The sequence below is a fragment of the Polypterus senegalus genome, chromosome 13, assembly GCF_016835505.1.
Source record: "Polypterus senegalus isolate Bchr_013 chromosome 13, ASM1683550v1, whole genome shotgun sequence".
Taxonomy (NCBI): Eukaryota; Metazoa; Chordata; class Cladistia; order Polypteriformes; family Polypteridae; genus Polypterus; species Polypterus senegalus.
The window spans coordinates 37,681,787-37,697,471 of record NC_053166.1 but is presented as its reverse complement, the minus strand read 5'-3'; the positions used below and the strand labels follow the sequence as shown (position 1 = coordinate 37,697,471).

At 40.0% G+C, this 15,685-nt stretch overlaps 1 protein-coding gene across 1 annotated transcript in view; it reads left to right on the top strand.

The window, feature by feature from the left end:
- faxdc2 (fatty acid hydroxylase domain containing 2) overlaps window positions 1–10,672 on the top strand; it is a 34,141-nt gene extending 23,469 nt beyond the window's left edge. Inside the window, exons 6-9 of the mRNA XM_039774096.1 lie at window positions 3,917–4,122; window positions 5,689–5,794; window positions 7,729–7,895; window positions 8,166–10,672. Of these exons, the coding sequence (XP_039630030.1) occupies window positions 3,917–4,122; window positions 5,689–5,794; window positions 7,729–7,895; window positions 8,166–8,322 (636 nt within the window). The 3' untranslated portion in view covers window positions 8,323–10,672. The remainder of the gene's footprint in view (window positions 1–3,916; window positions 4,123–5,688; window positions 5,795–7,728; window positions 7,896–8,165) is intronic.
- Window positions 10,673–15,685: the final 5,013 nt, after the last annotated feature.

Below are 15,685 nucleotides of genomic sequence, written 5' to 3'. Positions count from 1 at the left end.
TTTTTTGTTATGTTATAGCCTTATTTCAAAATGGATTAGATTAATTTTTTTCCTCAGAATTCTACACACAACACCCCATAATGACAATGTGAAAAAAGTTTACTTTAGATTTTTGCAAATTTATTAAAAATAAAAAAATTGAGAAAGCACATGTACATAAGTATTCACAACCTTTGCCATGAAGCTCAAAATTTAGCTCCGGTGCATCCTGTTTCCCCGATCATCCTTGAGATGTTTCTGCAGCTAATTGGAGTCCACCTGTGGTAAATTCAGTTTATTGGACATGATTTACAAAGGCACACACCTGTCTGTATAAGGTCCCACAGTTGACAGTTCACGTCAGAGCACAAACCAAGCATGAAGTCAAAGGAATTGTCTGTAGACCTCCGAGACAGGATTGTCTCGAGGCACAAATCTGGGGAAGGTTACAGAAAGATTTCTGCTGCTTTGAAGGTCCCAGTGAGCACAGTGGCCTCCATCATCCATAAGTGGAAGAAGTTCGAAACCACCAGGACTCTTCCTAGAGCTGGCCGGCCATCTAAACTGAGCGATCAGGGGAGAAGGGTCTTAGTCAGGGAGGTCACCAAGAACCCGATGGTCACTGTGTCAGAGCTCCAGAGGTGCTCTGTGGAGAGAGGAGAACCTTCCAGAAGGACAACCATCTCTGCAGCAATCCACCAATCAGGCCTGTATGGTAGCGTGACCAGATGGAAGCCACTCCTTAGTAAAAGGCACATGGCAGCCCGCCTGGAGTTTGCCAAAAGGCACCTGAAGGACTCTCAGACCATGAAAAACAAAATTCTCTGGTCTAATGAGACAAAGATTGAACGCTTTGGTGTGAATGCCAGGCGTCACGTTTGGAGGAAACCAGGCACTGCTCATCACCATCCCTACAGTGAAGCATGGTGGTGGCAGCATCATGCTGTGGGGGATGTTTTTCAGCGGCAGGAACTGGGAGACTAGTCAGGATAAAGGGAAAGATGACTGCAGCAATGTACAGAGACATCCTGGATGAAAACCTGCTCCAGAGCACTCTTGACCTCAAACTGGGGTGACGGTTTATCTTTCAGCAGTACAACGACCCTAAGCACACAGCCAAGATATCAAAGGAGTGGCTTCAGGACAACTCTGTGAATGTCCTTGAGTGGCCCAGACTTGAATCTGATTGAACATCTCTGGAGAGATCTTAAAATGGCTGTGCACCGACGCTTCCCATCCAACCTGAAGGTGCTTGAGAGGTGCTGCAAAGAGGAATGTGCGAAACTGGCCAAGGATAGGTGTGCCAAGCTTGTGGCATCATATTCAAAAGGACTTGAGGCTGTAATTGCTGCCAAAGGTGCATCGACAAAGTATTGAGCAAAGGCTGTGAATATTTATGTACATGTGATTTCTCAGTTTTTTATTTTAATAAATTTGCAAAACCTCAAGTAAACTTTTTTCACGTTGTCATTACGGGGTGTTATATGTAGAATTCTGAGGAAAAAAATGAATTTAACACATTTTGGAATAAGGCTGTAACATAAAAAAACGTGGAAAAAGTGATGCGCTGTGAATACTTTCCGGAAGCACTGTATGTACATGTACTATGCTCTGTAATTAGTGTGGCAATGAATCAAGAGCTTTGTTTTTCCTTATATAAAAAGATAGTGGAGCAGGGTGTACTGACTGGCAGATACAGTTGCACGCAATACATAGGAAATTCAAATATATGTAAAGGAGATATAAAGCAAAAATAGCTGGAAAAACATGTTATATTTGCACACATTGTTTCTTTGACATAGAGCTATTCATGAAACTTTTAAATTTTCCTTTGGTAACATTTCATATTATTATTGTGACAAAATATGCCAGGTTTTGAATTCTGTACAGACAGCATGTATAGACATGTCTATATGGTTCTGATCTTCAATCTTTAAGTTATTTTGGGAATATATCAAGAAATATCAAATATGACATATTTGGTCAAAATAATTGCTATATCAATTGAAGTCCACATTGCCAAGTCCTTCTGCGGACTCAGTTCCCAACATCCTTTCCAGTGTAGATGAATATGTGGTCTGCATCTTGCTTCTTTAAGTCTATGACTGGCTATTTGTTATAATGTAATACAACCAGTAGGTAACAAGTGACTGAAAGTGAAAGGAACAAAGCATTTATATTTACATTGTCACAGAACAGGAGAACAAGATCTCTATGAATACCTGTTTTTGTGAGATAAGAAAATGCAACTTCTTTATTTTAAACAGGTTGTACACTTGATGCTGATAGAATGAATTACACAGATAAAGAACTGTCACGTTATTCCTGAAAATCAGTACATAATGCAATGGCCCAGGCCCTTTGGATTACTTTTTATCTTCATTTATACAGCTGATTATAATCAGTCAAAGTGCAAGTAGCAATAAATCTAACGTGCTGTTTCTGAAAACATTATGTACCCTGTACTCAATTTAAAAACTTTACCTTTCCCCCTGTTTAACTACTAGAAAAATAAGGATTTCAAGTAATCTAACAACCTACCTCATTTAGCTCACAGCTCCAGGGTTCAAATATCATGTTCGGTTTCTGTGGAAGCTACATTCATTCTCAACATTTGGGTCTTGTAAAGGCCAACTGGTAGAATGTGGGAGTATGCCTGAGTGTGTGCCCTGTTTAAAGTAGGTTTTCGCTCCTTACACTTAATTCTGGCAGGATAGCCAATGGTTTAATCGAGTCATTGGTTAAGCAGGTTAGAGACAGAATAAATAGACAGATATGTTTCATCCATATCCGTTATACTGCACAGATCTGACTCCCATTTTTTTTTTTTAATTTTGAGATGAAACTGAAATGTGTTGCAGAAACCTCTGCAAACATAAGTAAAGCATGCATCTTACACAGAAGGCTTCCTAGCCAAAACTGAACTTCTGTCCAAACATGAAAAAGTTAGGATAGTAATGATCTGAATAAGCTGCCAGTGCTCATATTTTTGACGGAATGTAACAAGAGCCTGAAAACTAGACCTGTCACGGAGAATAAATTTACTTTCTTTAAAATTATACAAGAGGATTTCTACAGGTAGTATGTAAATTACATTTAATACATAAGTAAACTATTTTTGCGGCTCTAATGCTGATCAGAATGATTGGATTCATAAAAAGAATCAACAGACAAAGAATGAATCCATGTTCAAACCGAGTGTACTTCTTACCAGTACTTACAGGATGGTTGTTGTAGCAGCTTGGTTTGAAAATCCTCCGTATATTGTTTGAGGTGCAGGTGCTGGTGAATGCAAGGTAGTAACCTCTGTGCCTGACATTTTATACTTAAGTTGCTCTTTGATTGAGAGACAGTTGTCTGCCTCGGAATAATTGGGATGATGACAAGGATTGCTAATTGACAATTAGTAGGGTGGCAAATGGAGATTATCTGTCGAGTAAAAAAAGGGAAAACAATGACAAAATATGTTCACCTAAAGTAGTATTTTAGGTGTTTGCATAGAGGTTTCTTGTTTATAGCACAAGGACAATCACAGAAAAAGCACAAAGATACCATAGCCAAGCTGAAAAAATAAATCGTATGTAATGCGTAAAGAAATGATTGAACAATCATATATATGTGCAAGAAAAGTGTGAGGACTGTTACTATTTACCTGCATCTGGTGTCATTAGCTGCATTCAGTTATGGCCAGTTTAGTTTAAACTTCTATTGTCCCTTGATTGATGGAGAAAGCAACATTCAAAGCTATGCACAAGGTTTGACCCTTAATCTTGATTGTTGATTAAAGTTTAAATGAATTCTATACAGTTAGCTAAAGTTACATCCAGAACAATGCAGTTGATAGAGGCCGCTTACACCTTGCTTTAGTAAAGACATTGTTTTTTTGTTATAGCTCTGTTAATGGATCAATGATACTAATGTGTCCTCCCCAACACAGGTGGATCCTGCAAAGCTGCGCCAGGCTGTCAAAAAAGTTTTGTTCAATCAGGTTTTCCTTTCTGTGCCCATGGTGATAGTTATGTACCCTGTGATGAAATGGCGTGGCAATCCCTGCGGCCCTGAGCTGCCCACATTCCACTGGGTGTTGCTGGAATTCTTCGTTTTTGGATTGATTGAGGAAGTTCTGTTTTACTATTCGCACAGGTAAAACCATTTTGGCCAAATATGAAAAGAAAATCTTTGTCTTTCATATCTGCTTGTGAAACCTTTTGCTTATTACATTTAAGCCATCTTAAAACAGCACTGCATAGTAATCTTTTAGACAGTTCTATTTCTTTGTGTGTGTCTATGTGTGTAAGGATGATTGTTAAATTTCTGAAACTTCAAATTTGAACTCTGATGGCCTGTAGTATTTGTATATTTCAATACTGTAGTACTGTTTATTATTCATTATCCCAACTTACATTTTATCAGTTATGCAAAGAACTGAAGCCTGATTTAACACTGGTAACCTTAAAGACAATGCATCAAATTAGTCTGTAATATTTACACTTTCTATTCAAGAAGAATACTGGTATGCATATAAATACAGAAAACGATTAAAATGAAACTGTAATGCAATGTTGACTTCATATCACCGGTTAATATGAATCAGTTATAAGTCTATCCCAGCACATATAAAGAAAACAACCCTTTTACCTAATCACAGGCCATCATCTCATAAAACCACAGCAGTTACTTCAGTACATTCACATGAACACAAGAATGTAGGAACATGATTGGAAAGTTGTGTTAGAAATATTTGTGCAAAGCAGCTGCTGCCCTTCTCTCTCTCTCTCATCCAGACCACCATCCTTTGGTGTTCGTTAGTACACTCGGAGCTTGGACCTCCATCTTCCATGCACCCCTCACTGGCATGTGCAGGATCCCTAAGAGTCCCCCGATGACTCCCTGCTCCTTCATAATAGTGCTCAATGGGAGACTGTCCATCCCTGGTACGTCATTCCCTTCACCACTTCACTAACCCACACTCCCAATTTCTCCTTTCTTCATATATGGTTTCTTTTGATCCCCCGTCTAACCTACTCCTGCTCCTTTTCTACTATTATGGGCTCAGGTGCCCTAATGGTACTCCGCAGATTGTCAGTGAGGAGATTGGCACAACCAAACCGTTTCTGCCAATCCCCTTATTGGTCTCTCTGGAATCACTTTTCTTTATTGATGCATTCACCTTCAACCACAGAGCCCAACTGTACTGTTTTTATTTTTAAAACTCCAGATGCCATGGACCCCTAAAGTGCTGGAATACACGCCTGTGTGGAAACAGCAATCAGATAAACTCTTTAGGATGTGTGAGTAAAGTCCATGCAGAAACAGAGAGAACATCTAAACTCCTCATGTACAATGTGTTCTTTAGTTTAACATTATTATTACACTATTCACTAAAAATTGAAATAAAGAATTATACTTTCCTAAAAACATGTAACCTATATTTATAGCATACCAACTCTACCAAAGTTAATGCATGGAACAAGGGATGCAGCGGGTTATGCTTTGGCCGTTACAGCACCAGTCAATACCTCACTCTCTCAAGTGTTTTGCCCGAGCGTGAAATAGAAGATAAAATTGAATCTTACTGCTTAATCCCAGGTTGTTATTTACAGAATATGTCTAAGATATATGCACACATAAATGCTGCTGTATATTCACAGCTTTCTTTCCTATGCATGGTAATAAATAACTGAATGTATGTTTCTTACCTGCCACCAGGCTGTTCCACCACCCAGCTATCTACAGGTACGTTCACAAAGTTCACCATGAATGGACAGCACCAATTGGGGTAGTCTCCTTGTACGCCCATCCTCTTGAGCATATAGTAAGTACCATTATGTTTTTAGTGTTCAGATCCCAAATTTCAGGTATATATCTGCTTATATACAGTGGGATGCAAAAGTTTGGGCAACCTTGTTAATAGTCATTATTTTCCTGTACAAATCGTTGGTTGTTACGATAAAAAATGTCAGTTAAATATATCATATAGGAGACACACACAGTGATATTTGAGAAGTGAAATGAAGTTTATTGGATTTACAGAAAGTGTGCAATAATTGTTCAAACAAAATCAGGCAGGTGCATAAATTTGGGCACCGTTGTCATTTTATTGATTCCAAAACTTTTAGAACTAATTATTGGAACTCAAATTGGCTTGGTAAGCTCAGTGACCCCTGACCTACATACACAGGTGAATCCTATAATGAGAAAGAGTATTTAAGGGGGCCAGTTGTAAGTTTCCCTCCTCCTTTAATTTTCTCTGAAGAGTAGCAACATGGGGTCACAAAACAACTCTCAAATGACCTGAAGACAAAGATTGTTCACCATCATGGTTTAGGGGAAGGATACAGAAAGCTGTCCCAGAGATTTAAGCTGTCTGTTTCCACAGTTAGAAACATATTGAGGAAATGGAAGACCACAGGCTCAGTTCAAGTTAAGGCTCGAAGTGGCAGACCAAGAAAGATTTCGGATAGACAGAAGCGACGAATGGTGAGAACAGTCAGAGTCAACCCACAGACCAGCACCAAAGACCTACAACATCATCTTGCAGCAGATGGAGTCACTGTGCATCGTTCAACCATTCGGCTCACTTTACACAAGGAGATGCTGTATGCAGAGTGATGCAGAGGAAGCCTTTTCTCCACCCACAGCACAAACAGAGCCGCTTGAGGTCTGCTCAAGCACATTTGGACAAGCCAGCTTCATTTTGGAATAAGGTGCTGTGGACTGATGAAACTAAAATTGAGTTATTTGGGCATAACAAGGGCGTTATGCATGGAGGAAAAAGAACACAGCATTCCAAGAAAAACACCTGCTACCTACAGTAAAATATGGTGGTGGTTCCATCATGCTGTGGGGCTGTGTGGCCAGTGCAGGGACTGGGAATCTTGTCAAAGTTGAGGGACGCATGGATTCCACTCAGTATCAGCAGATTCTGGAGACCAATGTCCAGGAATCAGTGACAAAGCTGAAGCTGCGCCGGGCTGGATCTTTCAACAAGACAACGACCGAAACACTGCTCAAAATCCACTAAGGCATTCATGCAGAGGAACAAGTACAACGTTCTGGAATGGCCATCTCAGTCCCCAGACCTGAATATAATTGAAAATCTGTGGTGTGAGTTAAAGAGAGCTGTCCATGCTCGGAAGCCATCAAACCTGAATGAACTAGAGATGTTTTGTAAAGAGGAATGGTCCAAAATACCTTCAACCACAATCCAGACTCTCATTGGAACCTACAGGAAGCGTTTAGAGGCTGTAATTTCTGCAAAAGGCGGATCTACTAAATATTGATTTCATTTCTTTTTTGTGGTGCCCAAATTTATGCACCTGCCTGATTTTGTTTGAATAATTATTGCACACTTTCTGTAAATCCAATAAACTTCTCAAATATCACTGTGTGTGTCTCCTATATGATATATTTAACTGACATTTTTTATCGTAACAACCAACGATTTATACAGGAAAATAATGACTATTAACAAGGTTGCCCAAACCTTTGCATCCCACTGTATGCAAAGCATTGAGTTAATACAGAAAGCAAGTTGCCACTACTTGTTGGAATACAAGTAATTAAAAGTCTGCACTCATCTTGTTACATTTCAAAAAACAGTGATCACCGCTATTGTTTAAGAAAATATTGTGAATATTGATAACATTTTTGACTAATGCTGTTCAGCATTGCACTGGCATTGACCAACTTATTTGTATTTAAGATTTACCATTTTGCTTTTAACATTTTTCTCTTCACGTCTTGCAGCTTTCCAATATGTTGCCACCAATTGTTGGGCCAGTACTCATGGGCTCCCATGTTGCCACCACAATGCTGTGGTTCTGCATGGCACTCTTAACAACTACAATCTCTCATTGTGGATACCATCTGCCATTCCTCCCATCCCCTGAATTCCATGATTTTCATCATCTAAAGTAAGTTGTGGATACAGTTGAAACATCACCAAGTAAAACAAACCATTCATTCCAGTGCATTTACTTTCAGTACTACGTGTACCCAGTATAACTCTTATTTTTATTCTGATTGGTCTATTCACATATGCTGTGTATACAATGCCTATAAAACATTTTTACTACATTGGGAGATCACATTTTGCTGTTTTACAATATTGAATCCCAGTGAAATAAATTGTAAATTCCTTTGACTTTCTTTGTCAGTTCCCTAAATTTTGTTTATCTTTGTAGGTTCAATCAGTGTTTTGGAGTACTGGGGGTCCTGGATCGCCTGCATGGAACCGATGCCATCTTTAAGACCACAAAGGCCTATGAGCGCCATATATTGCTGCTAAATTGTACTCCTTTAACAGAGAGTGTGCCTGACCCTCCAAAGCAGAAGAAATGATGAAATGTGTTCAATGGAATTAACATAATCTCAAATTGACCAAAACAACTTAAAAAGCACTTTAATCGAAATATACAGTACTGATTGCGTGCCATTTACCAGTAGGGCAGAGCTTTATCTTATTGACGAACTCATTTATTTTACACAATGTCTTCCCACTTAAGAAAGCTGAGCAGTTAGAAAAAAACGAGTGACTGTGAAAGAAACACAGGAGGGAAAATAAGGCACTTTAAATATCTGAGACCATTTTTAAAACCATACTTACACAATTATAACAAATAAATTGTAATCTTTCATTCAATAATCTAATCAACATAAAATGAAGCTAATAAAAGTTTTAGATTTTTCCACAAAATTGGGACACCCCTCCATTAGAGTACTGCTCTAAGAGTAGAAGGTGAGGTTAGCTGTGGAGGTCTCTGGAAAGGCCCACCCAGGCTAATTAGTTTCAAGTTTGTGTCACAAACTTCAGTTTTTTGGTATTTTTCTCATGGAGTAAAGATATGAAAGGGCACATTTGCCAAACAGTTAAGGTCACCGTAAGCCAGTGTCACATTACGCGACTTCTTGTCACTTGGAAATGTCAAACCTTTGACAAGTGCAGCAGCTGACATTATTGGCCGAGTATGTCATATCGCGTGACTAGAAATAAAAGGGTATGACATATTACAGCTCTCTGCAATGAATTCCCAGCACAGCTTTACAATCCCAAGATATTGCAAGCTGAACCCATCTTCTGATAGCCAATAATGTGCTGCTTGACTGCGCCGGTGCCATACAAACACTTTCCTTTAGGGCAGGGGTCTCCAACTCCGGTCCTGGAGGGCCACTGTGGCTGCAGGCTTTCATTCTAACCCATCTCATAATTAGTGACCTGTTTTTGCTGCTAATTAACTCTTTGCCTTAATTTTAATTGATTCACTACTCACACCTCTTAAGAATTTCTTTTTTCCTTAATTAGCAGCCAAACAATAATGAGACCCAAAATGATCCAACACATGACTAACAACCTGCGTCCATCACACAATATCTGAAAATAAAGAAAGATGAAGGCCTCAGTAATGTTGACCTGCACATGTACACAAAAACATTTTGGCAGCGCTCTTAAAAAAGAAAATCAGCAGTTTTGGAAATGTCTGCCATGGAAGAATGAGAGCCATGCAATTAAAATAACGGGTTTTATTAGCAACGAGATTTGGCTTCAAATTAAGAGACTGAATGAAGTGAACTTGGTTGGAGTTTGAGGTCCTGGCTTAGTTGGTCAGCAGTTGACTCATTTCACATCAAATTCACGTTTAGGCATTTTTTTGTTGTTTTTTTTTTTTTGGGGGAAAAAAATGAATTCAGAGTCTCAAGAAATGTCAATTAAAATGAATGGAAATAGTTAATTAGAAGCAAAAACTGCTCACTAATTAAGAAAAGGGTTAGAATGAAAGCCTACAGCCACAGTAGGTCTCCAGGACTGGAATTGCAGAGCACTGCTTTAGGGTTAGTTAGGCTACAACTACAATCTCTGTCTTCAAGCCCACCCAGACGCCACCCCCAACCACTTCTGTCTGTCAGGTCCACCACGGCCATGTTTCTTATTGCATGTGGCTGAACTATACGTACTGGCTGTCACTGTCTTGTGGCAAGTCAGAGAGCGGTCACTGGGGATGTTGGACTACACGATTGGTGCTTACAGTAAAAAGTCGCAACTGCCTCTGACTCGCTGATTATATAACTTAAGTCTATGACTAAAAATTGCTGGACAAAATTGTGTGTAATGTGACAGAGCGTTTAGCAGGAGTATGTCTTGACTGATTGTACTTGTGTCTCATTGATTGATAACTAAAGGTATAACAGCACACAACATCACATAATTGTGTAAGAAAACTGACATTTATAATCTGTATGTATCCACTGTCGAAGCAATCATTTATTATGAATATTTTTTACAGTATTATTATAAATCATGTAAACTTCTAATCAAAATGCACCATAATCGCAGTAATTAAGTACACTACTAACCAAATAAGACGGTTTTGCACAGTGTGCAGTCAAGGGTTGCTCCTGCCTCTGTGACAGAAAAGTTAGTGACTTCAAAGAAAACCTAATAAAACCCAACCTAAACTTAATAAAATATAAAAAAAAGTACACACACAGTATCAGTAAATACACTAAAGGCAAAAAAGCGTTTTTGTATGACTTAAGTTTCCTTTTATTAGATTTCTCAGTAGTGGGAACACAGCTGTAAACATGTTAAAATGGATATGAAAAGAATATACTGTAAGTCTTAAATGTCAGGTAATTGTGCACTTAACACAACTTGATTGTTTTTAGCCAAAATAAATACAAGTGGACCTTTATAGAACTGTCTGTAGCCTCCGCTTTGTTATGTCAGCTACAATATTTACTGCACACTGGTCTGTGTGTTTCACAAAATGGAATTACTCACCTGCAAATATGTTGAATTATCTTGGATTAAAAATGAAGAGGGGGGCATTGTAACGCAACAGGAGGTGCAGCTTCTTCAAAGATCCAATATCCAGTCTTTGAATCCTTTGAGTCAGGTTTGGAGTAAACCAGGCACCGCTCCTCACCAGGCCAATACCATCCCTGCAGTGAAGCATGGTGGTGGCAGCATCATGCTGTGGGGATGTTTTGCAGCGGTAGGAACTGGGAGACTAGTCAGGATAAAGGGAAAGATGACTGCAGCAATGTACAGAGACATCCTGGATGAAAACCTGCTCCAGGGCACTCTTGACCTCAGACTGGGGCGACGGTTCATCTTTCAGCAGGACAACGACCCTAAGCACACAGCCAAGATATCAAAGGAGTGGCTTCAGGACAACTCTGTGAATGTCCTTGAGTGGCCCAGCCAGAGCCCAGACTTGAATCCGATTGAACATCTCTGGAGAGATCTTAAAATGGCTGTGCACCGACGCTTCCCATCCAACCTGATGGAGCTTGAGAGGTGCTGCAAAGAGGAATGGGCAAAACTGGCCAAGGATAGGTGTACCAAGCTTGTGGCATCATATTCAAAAAGACTTGAGGCTGTAATTGCTGCCAAAGGTGCATCGACAAAGTATTGAGCAAAGGCTGTGAATACTTATGTACATGGGATTTCTCAGTTTTTATATTTTTAATAAATTTTCAAAAACCTCAAGTAAACTTTTTTCATGTTGTCATTATGGGGTGTTGTGTGTAGAATTCTGAGGAAAAAAATTAATTTAATCCATTTTGGAATAAGGCTGTGACATAACAAAATGTGGAAAAAGTGACGCGCTGTGAATACTTTCCGGATGCACTGTATACTACCGTAAGTCAAAAGTTTTACAACACCTCAGTTTTTTCTATTTCCTCTTCGAATTTACTCACTTGAAATGCAATGAATGACCAAAATGGTGAAAACGGTTGCAGTAAATTGCCAGAGGTTTCAATTTAAAGTTTTAGTTTAGCAAAATGAAACTTCAGAACATTACAAATAGGCCTTCAGGGAACAACTAATAGGTTACAACCAACAGATGTTCTGCAGCAATTCAAGCAAATTAGGCCCTGCAAGTTGAAGCAAGCAATTTGCACAGATATCCCAACTTCTGTTGATTACTTAAAAACCCTCTGTCTGTCTTAAAGCAGAGTTAGAATATTAGAACAGATGTTAGTGTTACTTCACCCTCTGAAGTACTGTACAGTGTACTGGAGCACAATATTGTAGAAAGTTGTACATTCCAGTGATATTGACAAGAAAACAGCAATACACAAATGACATGAGAAAAAGCATTACAGTATTACCCTTAGAAGTGTAGGCCTTGCATTTAGAGAAACTAACAAAAAAAAAATCTAAGTGTCAGTGAGTCCAGTGGTGTCTTATACGATCCAAAGGCAATTGCAAACTGGAAGAAACTGTGATAGGAAGAGATCTGGCAGACCCAAAGTCACAACCCAATCAGAAGACAAGTTTCTGAGAGTTACTAGCTCGTGCAATAGGTGCTTCACAGTACAACCGCTTCAAGAACAGTTTTAAGCACAGTTTAGCAGTGGTCGAACAAAACAAATCTCAGTTTCTGCTGTGAAGATGAGACTTTGTCCAATCTGCAGTAGTACTCGGCCAGTATTTCAAGGCCCTAGATTGTCCTTTAAGGAATGGCTTTGTTACTGCTACTCGCCCTGTCAAACCTGCAGCACAAAGACTCCTCTTTACAGTAGAAACTGCTTTAAGACAGACAGAGAGTTTTTAAATAATCAGCAGAAGTTGGGACACCTGTGCCAATTGTTTGCTTCAACTTGCATGGCTTCTTTAATTGCTGCAGAACATCTGTAGGTTGTAACCTATTAGTTGTTCCCTCTTCTCAGTTTTCGCAAACCTAAACTTTAAATGTACACTTCTGGCAGTTTACTGCTTACTTTTTCACCATTTTTGGTCATTCATTGCATTACAACCGATTAAATTTGTAGAAAAACTGAGGTGTTCTAAAACTTTTGACCAGTAGTGCACTATATATATTGTTCATTGGTTAAACACTGCTTTATGTCTAGTTTCTGTAAATGTCTGTTGCAGATATGGAGGCTCATATTTTTCTTGTGATCAGCTTCTGTCCTATGTATAAATGATAAAACAGTACATAGTGACTGTGAATGAATCAGTTTTTACATATCATTCATCCTTTGAATTTTGTTTAATTTAGAGTCCTCTTCTCTGCCCTTGTTCTGCTTTATCTTTGACTTTGTCCTTCTTCCAGAGAGCCGTCTCCTGTGTTTCTCGGCTGACCTTGCTCTAAACCTTGAACAGCTTTTGTAATATTGTCATGCTTTCTCTCATGATTTGCTCTGTTTATTTTACTTTAACCTTTGCAATGACTGAATACTTTCCGGATGCACTATATACATATATACACATGTGGAGCCAACCCGGACACAGACAGGCGGACATGTTTTTCACCACCACACGTTTTATTTACACAAACTATTTACAGATATGGTCACTCAGACCCAGTCCATTAGTGCGCAAAACCCCAAACACTCAGTCCTGGCCACAAATGCCTTTCTTCGGGCCGCCTCCACACCTCTCCTGTGCTTCGTCCTTCTGCCTCCCGACTCCAGCCCTGAATGAATGGAGACGGCACCTTTTATATGGTTCCCGGATGAGCACCAGGTGTTCCCGGCGTTCCTCCCTTGGCCACGCCCCAGCGTGGCGGAATTGCCGGCTGTCCTCCCAGCAGCTCCCCGGGTGTCTCCCAAAGTCTTCCCCCCAGCACTTCCTGGTGTGGCGGAAGTGCTGGGGCAACAGGTCCCCAAGGCATTGGGTCGCCTCCTGGCGGTGACCACGGGCCCCTACAGGGTAGGGCTTCCATGCCCTCAACCCGTGGCCCCCACGTGATCCAGGGTGGGCTTTGACCCTCTTCCGGTCCCTCACGGCGTCCCGGCCGGGTCGTTGCCCCTGGCATCCCTGACAATACACACACACACATATATATACATACATACATACTTATATATGTGTGTGTGTGTGTGTGTGTGTGTATATATATATATATATATATATATGAAATGCTGTGTTATTTTTACGCCAGATGTAACGAGACATTTGCCTTCCAAAAAGTTCAACTTTTGTCTCATCAGTCCACAAGGTATTTTCCCAAAAGTCTTGGCAATCATTGAGATGTTTCTTAGCAAAATTGAGACGAGCCTAATGTTCTTTTTGCTTAACAGTGGTTTGCGTCTTGGAAATCTGCCATGCAGGCCGTTTTTGCCCAGTCTCTTTCTTATGGTGGAGTCGTGAACACTGACCTTAATTGAGGCAAGTGAGGTCTGCAGTTCTTTAGACGTTGTCCTGGGGTCTTTTGTGACCTCTCAGATGAGTCGCTCTCGCTCTTGGGGTAATTTTGGTCGGCCGGCCACTCCTGGGAAGGTTCACCACTGTTCCATGTTTTGCCATTTGTGGATAATGGCTCTCACTGTGGTTCGCTGGAGTCCCAAAGCTTTAGAAATGGCTTTATAACCTTTACCAGACTGATAGATCTCAATTACTTCTGTTCTCATTTGTTCCTGAATTTCTTTGGATCTTGGTATGATGTCTAGCTTTTGAGCTGCTTTTGGTCTACTTCTCTGTGTCAGGCAGCTCCTATTTAAGTGATTTCTTGATTGAAACAGGTGTGGCAGTAATCAGGCCTGGGGGTGGCTACGAAATTGAACTCAGGTGTGATACACCACAGTTAGGTTATTTTTTAACAAGGGGGCAATTACTTTTTCACACAGGGCCACGTAGGTTTGATGGTTTTTATTATTTAGGGAGAAAAAAAATCCATTTAAAAACTGCATTTTGTGTTTACTTGTGTTATATTTGACTAATGGTTAAATGTGTTTGATGATCAGAAACATTTTGTGTGACAAACATGCAAAAGAATAAGAAATCAGGAAGGGGGCAAATAGTTTTTCACACCACTGTACATACATACACATATACATATATATACACATATATATTATATACATACACACACACACACACATACATATACACAAATACATATACACATATATATATATATATATACTAGCAGAATACCCGCGCTTCGCAGCGGAGAAGTAGTGTGTTAAAAACCCCTTAACATGCACACGTACCGCTCCCGGTACATAACGACGATTTTACGACGTCACAATCATGTCACAGCCATGTGTGCATGCCCCTCTGTCATGCACCTCGACATACTACACATCAAATGAAAATTCAGAGTCTCGTCTTTCCGATGATATAAACCATTTTGACACACAACAACCACAGCACTGACACTAAATCCTTTTTTACAGAGAAGTAAATACTTTTAAGAGCTGACTTTTCCTACCTTTGACTACCTTTGAAGGCTCTGCAAGTCAAACATCAATATTTCCGAGAAATATTGATCTCATTCTGTCCGTAAGGCTCCAGGGAATATAATCCAGTAAAACGATTAGGTCCAAAACACACGATAGATCCTCAAAGGAACAAAAACTCCACAAAACGTTTCTTAACTTGAGACTATCTCCGACATTTTTTTTCATTTCTATTGGTCATATCAGACGTAATTTGTTTCTGTCGGCAATAACCATGCTAAAGCATGTTACACAGAAGTGTTAGCTTCTGATTGACACCTAAGTTGGCCAATTACGAGGGGTCTGGGGGGTGACTGGCACCTCGTATAGCCAACGAGTGTCACAGACAGCTGAACGATGACGCACAACTCCAAACCCTGGTAGAATCTACTAGTTTGATTGGACGCTGTGAGTGACACTCCAAACTTACAGCCAATGAGCAGCTGAGCACGCCGATATGTAACTTGCCATGCTAACTTGTAAACAAAACCGATCGGAGCTGCGCGAAGCTGGCCAGTCTGCAGACTTGGTG